The 20327-nt window shown below is 50.5% G+C and overlaps 1 protein-coding gene across 2 annotated transcripts in view; it reads right to left on the bottom strand.

Moving 5' to 3' along the window:
* MED26 (mediator complex subunit 26) overlaps window positions 1-20327 on the bottom strand; it is a 71114-nt gene that overhangs the window by 41422 nt on the left and 9365 nt on the right. The window contains exon 1 of one of the 2 annotated variants that reach the window (XM_003942255.4): window positions 13099-13438. The exons of the other annotated variant lie outside the window; for it this stretch is intronic. Coding sequence (XP_003942304.1) covers window positions 13099-13170 — 72 coding nt within the window. The 5' untranslated portion in view covers window positions 13171-13438. Of the gene's footprint in view, window positions 1-13098; window positions 13439-20327 lie in introns of those variants that run through there. 2 annotated transcript variants of the gene reach the window in all.

Here is a 20327-nt window from a genome sequence, read left to right as displayed (position 1 = left end):
AGGGAGGGAGGAGGCATGTGCAGGCTCATGCAGGCGTGAGGGGTTTACCAGGCCACTGGGCCCTGTCGACAGCTTCTAGAATCCCCAGACCCAGTGGAACTGAGTGATGTACACAGGACAGGCTCAGCTCCTGTGTACACCTTGAACCATGAAAGGAATGGAAAGGGCTGAAGTCTGGAGAGAGCCAAGTAACCATCACAGGAGGGGGCTTCCTCCAGGGGTCTGGCCAAGTCCAGTCAAACCACTTCTACCCCAATACTCATGAGCTCAGGCCCCACTTAGCCTGAATTCTTATTCCAAATCCAACTGGGTCCTCCCTGGTTAAGCAATGCTACTTCTGTAATTTGAAGTCAGAAATGAACCCACATCTATTTGTAAATTAGTTACTGGCCCAAACAGAATGAATGGCTCACTACATACCAGCAAGAAAAGAACCAACCAGTCTTTGCCTTCAAGGGGAATGGGGGTGGGGGAAATGACAGGCACGTCAGACCGGTTACAGGAGGTGCTGCGGGAAAGATCAGACCAGGATGCTTGGAACAAACAGTCAGAAGACAGGGCTGCTGACCAGAGGCTCTGGACTCTGAGCCCAGAGAGGCAAGGAGGGAGACAGGGCAGGTCAGCAGCTGCCTGATGAGCAACTGAGCCTGGCTGGAGCAGGAGAGGAACAAGAGAGGCCACCTGACCTAGATCCTGGGGCACAATGTGCTTGGATGATTCCTGACTCTCGGCTGCAAGTGATGGAAAAGTCAGCTCAAACGGGTTTAATCAAGAAAGGAAACCATAGGCTCACTTAGCTTAAAAGTTTGGGGCAGGCAGAGGTGGTGGCTCACACGATCAGGAGTTCAAGACCAGCCTGGCCAAGAGATCAGCCTAGTCAATATGGTGAAACCTCATCTCTACTAAAAATACAAAAATTAGACAGGCATGGTGGCAGGTTCCTGTAATCCCAGCTACTCGGGAGACTGAGGCAGAAGTACTACTTGAACCCGGAAGGCAGAGGTTGCAGTGAGCAGAAGATCACACCATTGCACTCCAGCCTGGGCAACCGAGCGACACTCTGACACACACACACAAAAGTGTGAGGCAGAGTTCACCTCAGACCAGCCAAGCCATGAGGTCTTAGTCCTTTCCACTCCTCTAACCAGGTCTTACTCCTAGACAGGCTGCCCCCAGGTAGCAAACCCCAGCAGAAACCAGCTCACAACCTCTCCCAGTCAAGTCTCCCCACCCTGCTCCAGCAAAGTGCTACAACTTTCACAGGCTCTGACTGGGTCACAGGTCTGTCTCCGAACCAATCACTGCCCAAGATGCAAACCCATAACTGGCCAGTCCTACCTAAGTTACTAACCATCCAAAAGGCATGGACTGGAGAGAGGAAGGGGTAGCTCTCAGGAAAAGTAGGATGTAGAGACCAGGAGGAAGGCAATGGGAGCTAGATGGACTGCCCAACACCAAGCCTGTGAATTATTAGGTACCATGCATGTGAGCACACAGGATGCTTCAGGCACAGGGCCACGTCCCATTCCTAAAAGCCTTTCTATGCCGCATTTCTTACAGCCTTCTGGAAAAACAAAGGCTGCAAATCGAATCTCCTTGAAGGTTGCAAGGTGAATGGCAGTCAACAGTCCCAACTCCATTCTGCTTAAGTCCTCCACCCAAGAGAGACTCTCTTCTCTATTCTATGCCACCTAACGAGCTGAGACTCCATCTAGCCAGCAACACGACCCCACCAGAGAAATCAAACATCCCAATCTGTTTTCAGACGCACAGAGGCAGGAGACTGATTGGAATGCTGCTGCAGTAGACCCCCTAGAGGTCCAGCTTACAGAACAGAGGACTCCAGGATGGTCCTAAGTGGTCCACAGAGCGGTAGATCATGGCACCACCAGCAGACACAGCACAGCATGCCAAGGGCAGAGGTGAAGAAGGTGTATTCATTTTGGAGTAGGCTGTCTGGACATCCAGGCACAGCAGACAGCGCTGGACAGCAACTGTCCAGGTGCCATAGAGGCTGTGGTTCTGAGACCACCAGGGGAAAATCTTAAGGGCCGAAGAGCATGAGCAGTGCTACACAAAGCCAAAATGCTTGGGGAGAGCGGGCAGCACTGGAAGGAGTTGAGAAGCAAAAGAGAAACCAATGCAGCAAGGGGCAAGGGAACCAGGGAGGCAGACACCTCTCACTGTTAGGCCTTGTCATTCATTCCAAGTGCTCATGACGAGCACAGAGGACGGCGCCCTAAAGAGAAGGCAACCTGGCGTGACAATCTTCCCAGACGGATGATACCACTTCCTTCCTATTTCCCAATTTGAGGGAGCCCACCAAGCGATCAGATAGGAAACCACGTCCGCAGTGCTCTCAACACAGGAGCATCATCACCAGGGTGAGGAGGTGCCCGTCTGGTCACACCCTAACTCCTCACTGGGCTAACAGGCAATGCGCAAGTCTTGTGCATACCATCCAGCACAAATACCAACTGCCAAATACACCCGAACACCTAAGGCGCCCACTCCCTACTCCAGGCCAGGGTTTTCACTCTTTTCCTTCAGGTATACAGGACTGCAGCAGCCAGGGGGAACATCCTGTTTCTGTCTGCACAAAAGACCCTGCTCCTTCTGGAAACTCCTCCCAAACTTCCTGTGGGTACTGCCACTTTGTTACAAGGCCCTCTCATGCCACCCCCAAGCCAAGCCAGAGTGCTTCTCCTGAAGTTTCCAGAACTGGAAACTAGAAGGTAATTCCTTTCTACAGCAGGTCAAACTCAGGAGCTACTGCCTTTCCTAACACATGAAGCAGCGCATCCATGAGACAGGCAGACGGACACACACACACACACACACACACACACAGTGCCGAGGACCAGAAACAGAAAAGATTCCCTCTCCTTTCTCCCCACCGTAATTTCAATCCCAAACAGCACTTATTTAAGCTCAGTGTTCAAAGAAAGGAAAACGAGGGGGAGAAATGCAGGAGCTCACAGGAGGGCAGTGCTGAAGCTCTCCTGGGAGAAGACAGGCTCCTCACTCAGGGGCAGCACTTGCTTGCCCAGCAACCATCAAGGTGAGAAATGAAATGCTTGGGAAACTCCCTTAAGACAGAAGTGAAGGTGGAATACCCATTTACAAACCTTTCCCTCCCAGGGGAGCCTGACACTTAACATGCAGCCCACTTCCGCCACTGCCAGGCAAAAAGGGAGCAGATACCAACATCAGGTGGTTACTGAGAGCCCCTAGAAACATAAGGTGGGGTTGGGGGAAATGGAGGCTGCAAAAAAAAAGATCACTTGACTCTACTCCTCTTTGTTAACTGAAGGGGAAGAAGCCAAGCACAGAAACGCAGGTATCAGTTTCTGGTTACCTGGGGGGAAGAACAGATGAGAGGAAACAGGCAGGACAATCAGACCCAAAAGATCTCCCAGCCTCTGCCAAGGGCCCACAAGTTCAGAGAAGCTACAGGAGGGGTCACAGATCTTGCCCGAGTCACAGCACAGTCTCCTCATGACTCAGGAGGCCTTCGTGGTGGGGTGGGGGGGTTCAAGCCACCTGGATGGCACCACCTCTCCCAACATGGGCCCCACTCCAGGCAGTAATTCAAGCACCAGGAGAGAATGGCAGGCCAGGGAGAAAGAACAGCACCATGCAAGACTCTCTCCAGCTCAGAACAGGGTCTGAAGTTGCAGCCAGCAAGCACCTGCAGCAGGACAGTGTGACAGTGAGGTCCCCAAGGGTGACTACAGGCAAATGCAGAGTCTGCGGTTCAACCAGAACAAGAAGGTATTCACAACTCCACGCGGTGACCTCACACCAGCCAAACCACCCTGTTGCTCCTCACGACCTTACCTTTCAGTTACTCCTAGTTTGCCTTCTGGATCCAAGGCCCAGCAGCAGGCTCAACTATTTGACAGTCATATCATAGAGTTGATGACATCACTGCCCATCCAGGGACACTGGCTCCACTACTCTTCTCCCGTTAATAGGACCTTAGTGTCTCCTGGGAATATCCCCTCTATTGTGGGCCTTTTTGGGTGGAACTCACACCAGATAAGGGGTAAACCAATCGACTAATTCAATCAAGCTGCAAATTCAATCAAAGCCCAGAGAAGGCATAAGGAAATGTTTGCTGGGGCTTCTGGCAAAGAGCTGGGAGTTCGGTGAGGGGAAAATCCTGAAACTGCTGGGACGGAGAGTAAGACGCCCCACTGTGTGAAGGCAGCACTGCAAAAGAGGAAGGGAGAAACCAGGTCCTCACCTGACTGAAAACTCGCCTTTAGGCCTGAGTGACCGTCAGCCCCTTTGTGTCTAAGCTCCCACCACCAGCACAGTGCTAACTTCCCTCTGGGGTGGGACGGGCCACAGTATTAGTATAGGAAGTAAAGACAGGTGCTGTGCAGGCAACAGCTAACTGAACACGGAAGGAAACAATGTGAACCAATTACCACCCAAAAGCGTAAGCTGTTCTTATTTCATACCCCTTCACATCAGTATCACGGATCTCCCACTGACAGCGCTGAAAAGAGCCAGCTTGCCGACTGCTTGCCTAGGCGCCATGCAAGATGCCCCGAGGAGGTGAATGGAGTTGGGCAGTCTATAAAGGGTTCTGGAGAGCTGGTCTGCAGAACAGGAGGGCCGTTAGCTGCCATGGTAACTACCACATCACCCTGGGGGAAAGAGGATGTGGCCACCTCTCCACACCCAACTGAAGCTGGGCCAGGAACCTGATGACTAGAAGGGGGGACATCAAAACAAGTCATCAAGGGGATGAGAAGAACCTAAACCCAGTGTGTGCAGGTGGCTGCCCAGAAAGCCAATGTGACCAGCAGTGTGGGTGGGAAACAGAGAAGAATATACTGCCGCGCTGAAGGCAGAAGCAGGCCGTGGGACTGCCAGAGCCTGGGAGTGCTGCCAGCCCACTGGGCTCTCGGTGTGGGCCACGGGTCACACGCACCTGAGTCCTCCCAGTAACTCACCCACTGCTGACGCCTGCACCACAGAGGCCCCCACCAGAGTCAAGCCAGCCACAGCCAATGCCCTACAAAACCATGCTGTGTACCCAGCACACGAGTGACCAGTCTCCACAACAGCCACGAGGCTGACCCACCGCTACCCAGTGTAGCCTGGACAAAGCAGCACCCCACTTTCCGGCCATAGCAAATGAAAACCTGGGGAGATGTGTGTCCAGGAATGCCAAATGTTTGGTCACATAACCAAAAAAGGCTGAAGAATCCCAGGGGACCCAGGCTTCGCAGACGAACTGGCATTTGAACAGTGTCTAGGGATCAAGCGTGGCTTCTGTTAGGGTGAAAAATAATAGAAGAGAAAGAGGAAAACACACCTCATACCCCTTCCTCAGCCAGTTCCAGAGAAAGCACAGAGCATTTCAGGGACCACAGTCCTCCCAGCCTGGCATAAAAGCAGCGTACAGATGAAGCTGGCATAAAGAGCTGGACTCAGGCAGGAAAGGGGGGGTGCCTGCGCAGCATGTGCCCACTGCCCTCTCACAGGTGACACGAGAGGCAGACAGCAGGTGAGTGTGTTCCAATCCCAGTCTCATCCCACCTAGCCTCCTTCCAGCTGTGTGTCCGCTTAGCCTCAGTTTCCTCACTAGCACCTGCCTCCTGTTTAATCTACACCTGCTATAAAGATTACATGTGTTTTGAATGCAGGAGAAGTGCTGAAAACTGCTGGCACCTAGGACGTGCTCAGTAACGCTGACAGCCATTCCCAAAACTGGCCCTGTTCACAGTAAGAGCACCAAGTATTTGGGCACCCACATGCTGTGGCAGTTCTAGATATTTGGGGAGCAACTTCTGCTCTGCTACTGAGGCACTCACAATCACAGGGAAAACGTAACCAACAAGACCCATTATCAGCAGGAATACATGGTTTTAAAATGATGAATCGTTCCTGAGGGAGATGGTCTTGGATTAAGCCAGGCAAGGTTTCAGAAAAAGGAGGCAGTAAGGATGACAGGAGGCTCCAAACTGGAGGCAGCACAAAGATCAAATTCCAGGTGTCACACACATACAGGTAAGGCTGTTCTGAGAGCTACACTGATGCTGTTCTGATGACAAGATAGAACTTCATTTCAAAGCACGGCTGGATTAGGAGTAGCTTCTGCCCTCGAATTTTCTTTAAAAGTTACTCATGACTGCAGGAGTACACCTGTTGTTATGTGAAAGTTCCAGAAGGTTTCTGATGATAAAAATGAACCCTCATACTCAAAACGGTTTGGTACCACTAGGCTAGAGGAATTTAAAGGGGGAATAGGTTGTAGGGACTGGGAAGAATGGAATTGAAAATGTAACATGAAAACACTTCAGTTTGCAAGGATACACCTTAGAAGACTCAATGGAGTTCAGCTTCCACAACGGGCACCACTGATGTGGGAAAGCGGAAGGAAGACTGTCGTAGTTAAAGCCCCCTGCCATCACAGCCACCCAGTGCTGGCTTCAGGCCCAGCGCTTCTGGTTCCATTGTCTGCAATACCAGATAAATCGGTGAATCTCTCCTTGCCCCTAAATGAAGATGAAACACTTACCCTAGGAGTAGATCAAAGAACTAACGAGACACTCCACACAGTAGTGTCTGGCACTGTGTAAGTGCTCAGTAAACAGTAGCTGTTCGTCTTGCAGCCTTTGCTGCCCGGCAGAGACCGCTGCTGGCACACAGGAGACGGAGCCTAACTGCATGCAGGGGAAACCTGATGAGCCTCCTGAGGCTTTCCAAGATTCATTTTCCTGCAGTGGATAAACCCAGGAAGCTTTGCTGCAGTCCCAGTAACATCCAAGGGCCTTTAACCCCAATTGCCTGGCAATCCTTGGGATGTGAGTTCCCAGAGGGCAGCTGGTACTTCACCTGACATGACCCCTCTCCTTTTGAATAGGTTCCATACAGAATTGCAGGACCTCCCGGTACTTGGATGGTCACAGAAGCCAAGGGCCCATACAGAGGGCCTGAGCATGTCCACATGGCCACCTCACAGTGCCCCTGGAATGAGTCAGGCCAGCTCTGATAATAATCCACTGCTTCCCTAAGCACATCACGGAACTCTCACCTTCCTCACCCTAGGCTTGCCTCCAAAAGTCACACACAGCAAACCTAATCCAGAGGGTGCAACACCCCAAATACTGAAAAACAGCCCAAGAGACATGCTACCCCGAGGCCCTTCGCATTTTCTCAAGCCCAGACACCCACACCATACCCACAGACACAACTCGACATCTGCCTCTGCCCCATCCCATGTCAGAGAGGATAAACTGCCCGATGACTTGCCGACTTTTCCTTTCAGCTCTGTTCACCTCATGCCAGAGACAAAGCAAGAAGTCCCTGCTGGCCTAACTACAGAACTTATTCTCAAAACCTGGATGACAGAATATACTTAAGAAAGCATCTCATATTCTTAAGAATTCTCAACTGTTTTCAAATAAGGCATGGGGAGAACTGTTCCATTTGGACTTGAGACCTGCAGCACCATCAGGCCATGCCTGACTGCCGATCCCACACGCCACTGCACCCCACCCCAGGTCGTTCATGTACATGCTCTATCTGCCCTCTTCCCTATGAGGCTCCAGGTCCCTTGGGCGCAGGGGCTGGGCATCTTCAGGTGTGCAACCTCTACACCCAGCACATAAGCACTTGCTAATCAGCTGGTGACTGAAACGTAATTGTACTGCCTCCCAAGACATGGAATCCGCTCAGAGAATACTTTTAAACACAGCATGCAGAATTATTAGTAGTTCTTTCTTACTCAGTAGATGCTTCCCGGTTCAGGGAATCCCTATGGCAACTCCACAGCCTGCTCTGAGTGAAAAGCAGCAGTTTTGGCAGGGTGCTCCAAACATGGGTGCTAGCGAGAACACACTGGAATGAAATGCACTGCCTCTTCTGGACCCACTGGGACACAGGCTTAGCCTGACAAACAGCTCCTGGTCCCCAAAGGGACCAGGCAGACACAGGACAGCTTACCACTAGCTATACAAAGGAAAAGCACCACTTGTAGTGACAAAGCACCCAGTTTGCAGAAAATGATAGTGGGGGAGTAGCCAGGAGACCCCTCCCACTGGACTGTAGTCACCTGAGTCACCTAGCGTCAGTCTGGTTAAAATGGAGCTCCATCTGAGAAGATGCTCGCAGACACCAAAATCAAGAAAAGGTAAGCCCAGGTGTCTTCCTTCACCTAAGGGAGCTTGACACCCTTAAGGTACATGTCCCATCTTACACAGCTGCCCAGGGGCTGACATGACCATGGTGCCTTTTTACATCTGTACCCAAGATAAAGCCCCTGCCCACAGGCTGGTCTTAGACAGTCCTCCAGGGCTCTGGGACCTCTGACTAGGACAATAAAGACTGAGGACTACCCAGAAACCCCAGTGAGGACAGACAGTAAAGTCCACTTTCTCCTGAGAGACAGTGAGTCACAGACAAGGACATACACCTGTATCACAGGTGACACTTGCTACCTTTCTATTTCCCAAAGTCAGAGAACACCACGCTGCTCCTCTCCTGTGTCCTGGCCACAAGATACAGAGGAAAGACAAAAGTGTTCCTGAATCCGGGCAACTGTGGGTCAGGTGGCATCTACATGTTTGGGTTTAGGGTTCTCTAATATTTTGGATAGGGTTAGAATATAGAGTTCTCCATTTTGCAATTTATATCGTTCTGCTTTTCTGTAGAATCAATGGCATTTCAGGTTAATATCAGAAGTACTGTAATCTTGAAGCAGAGAGTAAACTGGTCACACAGACTCATGAAAAGTTCCACATCAGTTGATAGTTGCCACACTGTGATCTGGCCCAGGATTCTGTCCATGAGAGAGACCTTAAGATGTTCATGGGACAGGCTGTCTCCTATCATCAACCTGTTAGACCTAACACAGGTAGATCCAGCCCCAAGCTGTTTTCTCATATAAACTTGTATGGGACATTACAGGCTTCCCACAAGTTTTCTTACCAGCTAAAAAATGCTGCCCCCTCATGCGTCTTCTGGAGCCATCGCTCCATCTTTCAAGGCAGCGTGGTGGTGTTCAAAGTTGGAAGGACTCTAAGCACTGTCACTTAATAACTCTGGTTAAGTCCCTAACTTTGGTTCCACCATCTCCCATTAGGTCAATAGGAAACAAAAGCATCTTGTCCTCTGTTTGCCCCAGGAGATACCCACTGAGCAGCACCTATTACCTTCTGCACCTGCAAAAGGGAAGACTGGCTCCCTCACTCACAAGGCCGTTGGGAGGAAGTAGAACTCTCTGACAGGGTGCCACACAAACTAACAAAGCATACACCTTGGTTTAGAATTTTCTTAGTTGAGAAACTGCACACACAGTACCTTGCAAAGATATATTTAAAAAAAAAAAATCTTCTAGGACAATTCACATTAGCCTCTGCTGTCCCTTCTAGGATCTGAACTTAGATCTGGAGGGAGCTTTATGGGGTGCATACACCACCAGTTCCCAATCCCACCCCACGGACAAGAAACTTGAAGGCAGGCCAGGGTAGCAACATACAACCTTCCAATTCTTAGGTGGGAAAATTATCTTTCTTGCTATGTCTCTGTAGAGTCCCTCGGTCACCTCCCCTTGGTCTCTGTTGTCTCAAGAGCTGTGAGAAAGAAAGCAGCTCCCAAGGACGTTTCCTGCTCAGATCCTGGTAGCTGGAGGCACTGACACATGCATCCAGGGATAGTTCAGCTCCCTCTTTGCTGCAGGACCTTCTCAGGTCTCTCCCTGATCTGAATACAGGGCATTCACCTGCAGCTAACAAGCCCTGCCCTGTGCTGTTATTTTGCTTGTTATGAGGATGCAGTACACAGTCTACTATCTGCCAGAGCTTTCCTCTAAAAGCTCTTTGTTCATCATCACTTAGCATTCGTGTTCCTCACAGTTCTACTGAGCAGGGTCTCAAGCCACCTGTGATTCTTTCAGTCTCCAAAGTTCTGCATTAGAAGATTCCATGACTGAACTTTTGCACATACGATGGTCACAAAGGCTTCCTGGTAAAATGGAACTCAAATGTAGCTCCTAAGGCACAGGTCCAAGATGGAGGCTAGCACTCAGTCTAAGGTTTAAGCAGCAAGTAGAAAGTGTGTCTACTGCTTCTGCTCTAGAGGGAGAAGACAAGACATGAAACATCCCCAAGGAGCTTGAGTGCCGCTCAGGAAGATAAAGCTTGTACCTCCACAAAACAACGAGCGTCCCAGGCAGATGGGAACCGAATCACCTCCTGAGAGGAGACTGCTCACTACGACTGCTGTGCAAGAGAGTAAGACACGGTCCTTCACTTTACCCACAATGCAGCGAGAGGAAGCTGGAACAATCATGCACACACTGCGCTTCAGAGATTTTCAACATCCGGGGCTGAAAGGGTGCACGGCAAAAAGAAAGGCTCTGACTGCTCTGAAAACCTGTTAGTAGCCTTTTGAAAAGGAGAGTAGAGGATTTACTTTATTACTGAATTGGCAGAAATTATTAACTGTGAGCCTGCTGCTATAGGAATTCAAAAATGCATACTCCAGGGGCTAAAAGTTACAGTGAAGAAATAATTTTCCTCCTAAGAATTCCTTTGTCAAGGGGATGGTTGGTAAACATGACTTCGTCACTTCCTTAACTTTCCAGATACTTGTGGATATTAGGTCAGCTCCTGACACTGATCTTGTGAGCAATAGCTAAGTTTGTTAACCATAATTGCATGCCCATAAAGGTAAGCATTACATGACACAATTCTCTGCCGCTTCTCTCAGAAGAGGTTTAATTTTAGTGTTGGCTCTTCAACACTGTCCCCGTTTTTTTTTTCTTTCTATGAGCATCTTAAATATGTGTCAACTAAATATCCAGTAGTGGAGTCCATCATTGAGCAGGCCAGAGAGGAGACAGTGGGCCAGGATGGCCTGTGCTGGAGCCACCTGCTCTCACCTGAACCCACATTGATCTGAAACTGCAGACACACTGACATGCCCGGCCCTCCCCACCACCTCCGCCAGCAACCCTGTCCACCGAGGCTCTGGGTTTCTGCATGGTGTTTGCTCAAATCAAATGGTCCTGTCAAATGGCCCATAACAGCAATCAGAAGGTCACTCACAAAGGAGGCACTTTCCTCACTGCTCATAGTCAAAGAGATAATTTCCCAAATCCATCCACCCCATGTTAGTAGGACTCTGTCCATGATCATCACTAGAGTCTCTGAAAATAATCAGTATGAAATGCAAATTCCACACCAGGTAACATAACCAGGGACCTACCTATATAACATTTCTGCATATGCTAAGACACACAAAATGAAGGTGTGTTCCCTCCTCCTTTCTCTCTTCTGCCTCAAGGAACCCTTTAGATTAGAGCCTTACACAACAGTGGAACCCCTGAGGTCACTGGGGTGACCTAATCTACAACACTGCCTGATCCCAAAGCTCTCTGAGGTGGCATTAAGGATCAGTGCTAATATCTCAGCAACCTCTGAAGTGAGCACATGAAATTTTAAAAAATTACCTTCTGACTCCACAAAAGATGCACAAGTCACCAATGCTATTTTTTCATGTCACCTGTTTTATCCTCTAATATTTCAGGCTTTAAAATTGCAGTGGCACCAGTTACTGCAAAAAGGACATTCTAGAAGGTTTTATATAGCTTGTGCCCACTCCACCCCCAAAGTCATAACAAAAATGTATAACACAACATTTGTTAAACACAATTACCATCAAGTCAATTTTAATGAGACCTGATTACCACAGATAAGAGCAGTACTTATGTCACAGCAACCAGAGCCTTAGAAAAAACTCATAACCCTTTCAATCTTAACCAAAAATTGTATAAGCCAATGTGAATTATTCCAAAAACATCCTCAGAGTTAAGCATACTGCTAGGAGTAATCAGCCAAGCTCATGTAAAAATAAAAGCAAAAACCCCCATGGTGAGAGAAACCTGAGTTACCTAGCCAAGCCAAAGATGATTTTTTTCTTCCATTCACAGCATATTAAAAAGTGATCTCAATGGCCACTTCCTGGTCTCCCAGGCCCTTACTTCATACCTGGATGCTACCACATCTTCCTACCGCCCTGCTCCTGCCGCCCGAAGAATGACCCCTACTGCCAAGAAACTCTTCGAGAAAATATGAGAATAGATCAGTCTTCCTAACCCCCCCAACACACACACACACACACACACACACACACACACACACACGCGGAGGGGGAGGGGGAGGAGGAGGGGACGGTCCCTCTGCAAACAGTAGTCCCAGCAAAGGGGCACCTGAGGAAGCGACACCCTGGAGTTAACCCTGACAGTCTGGGTCACAAACCACCGAGCCGAGACCCCCCAGGTGAGGGAAAGAGCTGACTGAAACATGGGTTTTGGGTAAACGGGAGAGGAAACGGTCCTTTTTAATTCACTAGCCAAAAAATGGAGCTCTGGCTTGGTCAGAGACGCAATGAGTACTCAGGCCCAGAAAGGCAACAGGAAGGATCCCACCCTCCCTGCGATCATCTGTCGTCGGCAGCGACCCCAAGAGGGTTTTTGGCAAAGGCGTGTCCAGTCACAGAACGGAGACAGACTCTCCACGTACCCTAGTTACCCCGCCAGGGGAAAACAGACTGGGGGTTCTGTGCGAAGCCGGGAAGGTGCTGCCAGCCGGGAGGAGAGGGAACAAGGACTTCCCTGATCGCCCTGAAGGCCGAGAAATGAGAGACACAGGTTCCCCGAGTCATACCCCGGACACCAGTTGCTTCACAGACCTTCTCCCTCCCCTCCCCCGCTCCGGGAGGGCTTCCCGGGGGTCTCGGGTCCCGGAGGGAGGGTGAGGCAGTGGAGCTTCATCTAGAGCAGTCAGGGTTGTAGAGTTGGAGCAGAAAAGGGGGAAAAGCTCTAGCCTCAGCCCCCCGTCTGCTTCCTCCGCCCAGGCCGCACGGAAGCCTCGGCCTCACGTACCGAGCGTTGCCGGGCTGCCCAACTTGCCCCCGGCACGGGCCCGAGGAGCGAAAGGCAGGGATGGCAGCGGCCCTCGAAGGAAGGTGGGCGCCAGACAGGTCCCCCGAAGCCCGGTGGGCGAAAGGGACAGGAGAAGGGGAGGGTCCCGGGCCCATGCGGCCTCCGACCCAGCTCGCGCGGCGAGTACTTACGTTGCTTTGGGGGTCGATGGCCTGCAGCAGCCGGTCCCTGATCTGCTGCGGAGACGCCGGAGCCGCTGTCATTGCCTGGGCGAGGCGGGGGGTTGCGGCCGGGCCAGCGGGCGGGCGGGCTGAGGCGGGGAACGGGGGTCACTCACTCGCCGGCCTCTGGTAGCCGGAGCCGCATGTTCCCCGCGGCGCCAGGGAGGTTGGGGGCGCGCGGGGTGGCGGAGAGGGGAGCCGCGGCCGGGTCTCGGTCCCGGGCCGCCGCCGCCACCGAAGGAGGAGGAGAAGCTGCCGGAGCCACCGCCGCCTGCTGCCGCCGCCTCGAGAACCAAACTCTAGTGAGCTGCCCTCGCGCGGAGTACTCTGGGTAGTCAGCGCCGCACGCAGCGTCGGCGCCACGCTGAGGAGGTTGGGAGATGGGGTTGGAGGAGACACCAGGCCTGGGCGGGGCAGCCCGCGCTCACGCCTCTCCCCAGCGCGCACGCGCGCGCAGGCGCAATCGCCCGCCCGTGCCGCCCCGCCCCGCCGCCCAGTCAAGGCAGCCGTTGGGAGGTTGGGCGGGGCAACGGTCACTGCTTGGAGGCCCCGCCCCGGCCCGGGTCACGGGGCGGGGCTTTCCGACGGAAGCGCGCGCGCGAAGAGTCCTTGAACCCTGACGCTAGCGGCGGCTATCTCAGGGCGGGGAGGGCGACGGGAGAATCCTTTCTCGGGGAGACCCTTCTTGGCGCGTGACTGGGGTACGGGAGTTGCACGCTTAGCAGCTGTCGAGTTTTTGAGGGGGCGAGGGAACCAGACGTTCACGTTGTGATTCTGCGCCCCGAAGGGTCATCGGAGGGGCTCGGGGATGTCCCCGCGGCCACCCCCGCCCCTCAGAGGGTGTGGGAGTGGGTGTGGTGGCGGGGCGGGGGGTCTGCACGGCTGCGTGCGACCCCCATCGCGGAAACGTGAAGCAGCAAAGCGCCTCTGGCAGGATCCGCCCCCACTAGCTGGGAACGCCGGAAAGCCGGAGGTTGCAAACCCGCGTCTCCACCGCGGCTTCTCCACCTCGGCACCACTGGTATTTGGGCGGAATCCCTCTGTCCGGGCGAGCCCTCCGATCTGTCGAAAGTTGAGCGGCATCTCTGGCCACCGGAGCGCCCCCTTCCCCAGTCTGCAGCCACTGCCGCCGTCCCCCCACCCCCACCAGCGGAGAACCCCGTGATTGAAAGACCCTTCCACCCACCCCTGCTTGGAGATGCTGTAAAACTCAGACCCTCATTCTCGGAACCAAACATGTCACACAAGAGGAAACTGAAGCTCAAAATACCCAGACTTCGGGGTTAAGCCCAGAACAGCAGATGTCAAATTTAAGGGCGCCCTTCCTCCCTCCACTCTATTTACTGCCTTCTGTAATTGCTCCCCTCTCTCTGGAACCTCTGTTGGAAATGCTTTGTGAGATGGGGTGGAAAGGCAAGCTCGGCGGCCTCGGGAAAAATCTATTTTTTTTTCCCACTGTTAGAGGAAGACCTAGATTTAAACCAGGAGGAAGACGGCTGATGAGAACCACATGTGTGCCTTGGATCTGCCCGACACCTGTTAGTCTTGTATTTGTTATGCTTCTGGGAAATATTTTCATTTGCAAAACGGCTGCTTCTGCACGTGGCTATGGTTGCGTGCTTCTGCACTTGTGAAAAGTTTTACATCACACTTGGGAGGAGAAAAGCAACACGGGCAAAAACACTCGTCATTTACTGCTCCCACCTCCGCCCCTCCCAGAATGTGGTGCTGGGTGTACATGGTGTATATGGTCCAAGTTGGAAACTGGCCCATTCGGAGATAAGTCTTTATCTCATTTCTGATAAGCAAAATAAACAAAGCCTTCGGTAGGCATATTGCCGTCCTGCCTCTCCCTTAATTTCTAACTCGGATGTACAGTATTTTTTTTGTCTAATAAAGGATAACATAGGAGACAATTTATTTTGCATGGGTCAGGTTATTTTAAGAAACATTTGGGCCATGGCTCACACCTGTAATCCCGACACTTCAGGAGACCAAGGTGGGTGGATCACTTGAGCTCAGGAGTTTGAGACCAGCCTGGCCAACATGGTGAAACCCCATCTTTACTAAAATACAAAAATTAGCCGGGCATGGTGGCACGCCCCTGTAATCCCAGCTACTAGAGGGGGCTGAGGCGGGAGAATTGCTTGAAACTGGGAGGTAGAGGTTGCAGTGAGGCGAGATCGCACCACTGCACTCCCGGCCTGGGCAACGTTGTGAGACTCGGCTTCAAACAAACAAAAACAACAAAAATTGGGGGCCAGGCACGGTGGCTCACTCCTGGTAGTTTACGCCTGTGATCCCAGCACTTTGGGAAGCCGAGGAGGGCAGATCACTTGAGGTCAGGAGTTCGAATCCTGCGGACCCAAAATGGAGAAACCCCATCTTTACTAAAAATACAAAAATTAGCCACGCATGGTGGCACACACCTGTAATCCCAGCTACTGGGGAGGCTGGGGCACAAGAATTGCTTGAACCCAGGAGGGGGAGGCTGCAGTGAGCCAAGATCACACCACTGTACTTCAACCTGAGTGACAGCAAGACTGTGTCTCAAAAAATAAATAAATAAATGAACATTTGCAAAGTACTCAACCTACCCGTTTTTTAAAAACTAAGAAGCATTAATATGACTGAGTTCCTGAAGGGCACTGTCTCTTTTTAGTATCCCCGGTAGAAAATTATTATTTGTGGAGTAAGTCAATGAAAGTTTCATCAAATACACAGTAGCTGTACACACACACCCAGACATACGAACGCATTTCAGTTTTCACAGATCAGGTATACTACGGGTCTCAATAGCTATTTCTGGAATGAATGAAACACTTCATAAAATATAACACCATATACATCAGGGTACATAAAACACACACAGGTACGTATTTAGTTTTATTCCATGTTTAATATATGTTAAAGGGTGCTTTTGTGATGGCAGAGATTAAATCAGACAGCCACTGAACAGTAGTCTTGAAAGCGTTAGCAATTTCTCTTAGGTCCAGGGTAGATACTGCAGTTAACTTGGCCAAGTTTCTGCATTGAACCATCCTTGCCATGGCTTCTGTCAGTTATGCAAATATGCGGCATGAGATAACTCCTCTTGCTGTAATGGTCCTTCCTCAATGACAGGTCCCTTACAGTATTCTGGGATAACAAGATCTTTTGTGCTTGGAATGTCCTTTTGTGCTTGGAAAATGCTGCCTTACCTCTTAGTGAGGGGAACCCCAAAAAGAGAGCCGAAGGGCTGGTTGCGGTAGTTCACACCTATAATCCCAGCACTTTGGGAGGCCGAGGTGGGTGGATCATTTGAGGTGAGGTGTTTGAGATCGGCCTGGCCAGCCAACATGGTGAAATCCCATCTCTACTAAGAATATGAAAATTAGCTGGGTATGGTGGTGGGCACCTGTAATCCCAGCTACTTGGGAGGCAAAGGCAGGAGAATCATTTGAACCCAGGAGATGGAGGTTGCAGTGAACCGAGATCGCACCACTGCACTCCAGCCTGGCTGACAGAGTGAGACTCTGTCTCATAAATAAAATAAATAAATAAATAGAAGAGCAGAGTGCAATGGCTCACACTTTGGGAGGCTGAGGTGGGCAGATCACAAGGTCAGGAGTTCGAGACCAGCCTGATCAATATGGTGAAACCCAGTCTCGACTAAAAATACAAAAATTAGCCAGGCATGGTGGCATGTGGCTGTAATCCCAGCTACTCAGGAGGCTGAGGCAGGAGAACTGCTTGAACCCGGGAGGCAGACGTTGCAGTGAGCCAAGATTGTGCCACTGCACTTCAACCTGGGAGGCAGAGTGAGACTCTGTCTCGAATGAATGAATGAATGAATGAAAGGGAGAGGAAGTAGCTCAGAGTCCCAAGACTTGTTCTTGCCACAGGAAGACAGGCAAAAAAGTTTGTGTCAAGAGGTCAACTGCAGGGCATCTTCAGCCAAGCTGGATAGCAAGGGAGGAGAATCCTTCTCCCTGGACTCATTTCTGTGGCCTAAGCAGGAACTGGGATATACCAGAGCATTGTAGAGGAAGCAGTGCTCAGGCAGGTTCACAAAGCTGTACAGAACCAGTCTCCCACAGCGACACCTTTTGATAGCCAGGAGCAACAGGAATGCACTCAGACTCTGATTTCAGAAGCAAGCCCCTGTGAGACAGGCCATTTAGAGCACAGGGTTACTAAACTTACCCTAATAAGGGATGTGAGGGTTCCAGGGATTAATAGGAAAAGCTGGTGTCACAAAAACAACCACCCCACTTTGACCCCTATGTTTGCTCTGGGTTTAACAGACTGGCAGAATTTTTAAAACCCTTTCTCATATACGAACTCATTCAACCGTATCAGTTATCTCAGAAGTATCTAGAGATGAGTTTCATAGTTCTGCTTGGCTTTGCAATAAGTCCTGTTTACTCTAAAAGTTAAACCAATTTAAATCGGCTTTGACTAACCCTGACGTGTCAAAGACAGCCAGAATAACTCAATTTTTTATCACATCTTCAAGTAGGGATGGGGATACACAAAGGATACCTGCTCCTGAGAATCCAGTTTTGAAGCCAAGCCCTGGAACCTGGTTGGGGGGGATTCATGAATACAATACTTTAATTGCACTGTAAAAACATAGCACAACTGGGGCACCAAGGAAGGAAAAAGTAATTAACCGTGAGCATTTTTAAATATTTTTTTGAGGTAGAGTCTTGCTCTGTTGCCCAGGCTGGAGTAAAGTGGCATGATCTCAGCTCACTGCAACCTCTGCCTCTCGGGTTCAAGTGATTCTTGTGCCTTAGCCTCCTGAGTAGCTGAAAATACAGGCATGCTCCACCACACCAAGCTAAGTTTTGCATTTTAAGTAGAGATGTGGTTTCTTCATGTTGGCCAGGCCGGTCTGGAACTCCTGACCTCAGCTGATCCGCCCATCTCAGCCTCCCAAAGTGCTGGGATTACAGGCCTGAGCCATCACACCCTGCCACGCGCCTTGCCAACTGGGAGCATTTCAATAAGTTCATACCCTCTGACCTACTGGGTATGAGCGTACTGAAATTCACAACTTCTAGAAATTTATCTGAAGGAGGCAATCAGATGTAGACAAATGTGTATATACAAGGAAGTTCACTGAGGCACTGTTTGTAAGAGTGAAAGATTGGACGCAATGTAAGTGCCCAGCAATAGGGGAGTATGTAAATAAACTGTGATCAATTCCTCACAATGGGAAGGTTATGAATTAGAAGGCGCCACAGGAAGCCTTGTGGGTGCTACAACAATCTAAGCCTCAATGAGTGGTGACCTCACTGGTGTACACACACGTAGAAATTCAACAAGCTGGCCAGGCACGGTGACTCAGGCCTGTAATCCCAGGACTTTGGGAGGCCAAAGGGGGTGGATCACCTGAGGTCAGGGGTCAGAGACCAGCCTGGCCAACATGGTGAAACCCTGTCTCCACTAAGCATACAAAAATTAGCTAGGCATGGTGGTATACACCTATAATCCCAGCTTCTCAGAAGGCTGAGGCAGAACCAGGAGACAGAGGTTGCAGTGAGCTGACATGGCGACATTACACTCTAGCCTGGGTGACAGAGTGAGACTGTCTCCAAAAAAAAAAAAAAAGGGAAGGAAATTCACCAAGCTGTACACCATTATAAATTAAACTTCCAAAGTAAATTAAGTGCACGTGTGTGCGTGCGTGTGTGTGTGTGTGTGTGTGTGTGTGTGTGTGTATGCATGTGTATGTGAAGTTGCATTAAGAAAACCAGTATTAAGCTGGGCACAGTGGCCCACGTCTGCAATCCTAACTACTGAGAGGCTGAAACCAGTAGTTGAACCCAGGAGTTTGAGGCTGCAGTAAGCCACAATTGCGCCACTACGCTCTGGCCTAGGCGACAGAGCAAGAGCCTGTCTCTCTCTTTTTTTTGTGTGTGTGAGACAGAGTCTCACTCTGTCACCAGGCTAGAGTGCAGTGGTGCAATCTCAGCTCTCTGCAACCTCTGCCTCCCGGGTTCAAGCAATTTCCCTGCCTCAGCCTCCTGAGTAGCTGGGACTACAGGCGCATACCACCACGCCCAGCTAATTTTTGTATTTTAGTGGAGATGGGTTTCACTATGTTGGCCAGGATGGTCTCGATCTCTTGACCTAGTGATCCGTCCGCCTCGGCCTCCCAAAGTGCTGGGATTATAGCCCTGAGCTGTCTCTTACAACAAAACAAACCCACTATTGATGGAGAAATGTTCCCAATAAATAATATACAGCATGTAAATGATATATATTATGATCTTAATTATACTTTTATTAAAATATACATACTTATGCACCGAATGGATAGAAAAAAACTGGAAAGAAACCAAAATATTGATGGCAGTTATCTCTGATAGAGTGACAGATGATGTTTACTTTCTCCTTCACTTTTTCCTAGATGAGTTCTGCATTTTCCGGCACTCACAGGTACTGTTTCCCAGACATCCTGCCAAGCGCTGGGATTGCTCTAATCTCTGGGAGCCTCCAAGGCTGACTCTGGTGCAGGTAATCTAAAGCCAGTGTGGCCCACCATCTCCAAAATCCTGATTGGTGGCTTTTCTATTAGGCACACTAATAGATGCAGATCTAAGTTCCAACAGTTTGTGTTTTCCTTACTGTTCCAATTTTATATCATTATTCTTAGTGCTAAACAGAGTGACAACCGACATTTGCTAAGGACCAACAATGTGTCAGGGTCCATGCTGGGGACTTGACATGAGGACTCCATGAACCCTCCCTTGGACACTCAGGTCCTCGTCCACTCTCCACCCGACACTGACTCTGGAGTGAACCTGTGACTCACTGTGGCTAAGAGAATGCAGTGGAAACCACTCTCTGCCCAGTCCAGGCGAAAGCTTTAAAGAGGCCTGGAAGTTATCACACAGCTCAGCAATTCTACTTCTAGGAATCTCCCCCAAGAAAACTGAAAACATGGTCGGGCGCAGTGGCTCAGGCCTGTAATCCCAGCACTTAGGGAGGCTGAGGTGGGCGGACCACTTTAGCTCAGGAGTTCACCACCAGCCTGGCCAACATGGCGAAACCCCTTCTGTACTAAAAATATAAAACATTAGAGAGGTATGGTGGTGGATGCCTGTAGTCCCATCTATTCAGTAGGTGAGGTGGAAGTATCCCTTGAACCCAGAAGGTGGAGGTTGCAGTAAGCAGAGATGGCACCATCCGCACTCCAGCCTGGGCAA

Source organism: Saimiri boliviensis, chromosome 14, assembly GCF_048565385.1.
Source record: "Saimiri boliviensis isolate mSaiBol1 chromosome 14, mSaiBol1.pri, whole genome shotgun sequence".
Classification (NCBI taxonomy): Eukaryota; Metazoa; Chordata; class Mammalia; order Primates; family Cebidae; genus Saimiri; species Saimiri boliviensis.
Note: the sequence above shows the minus strand (reverse complement) of the source record. Positions and strands in the feature narration are given on the sequence as shown.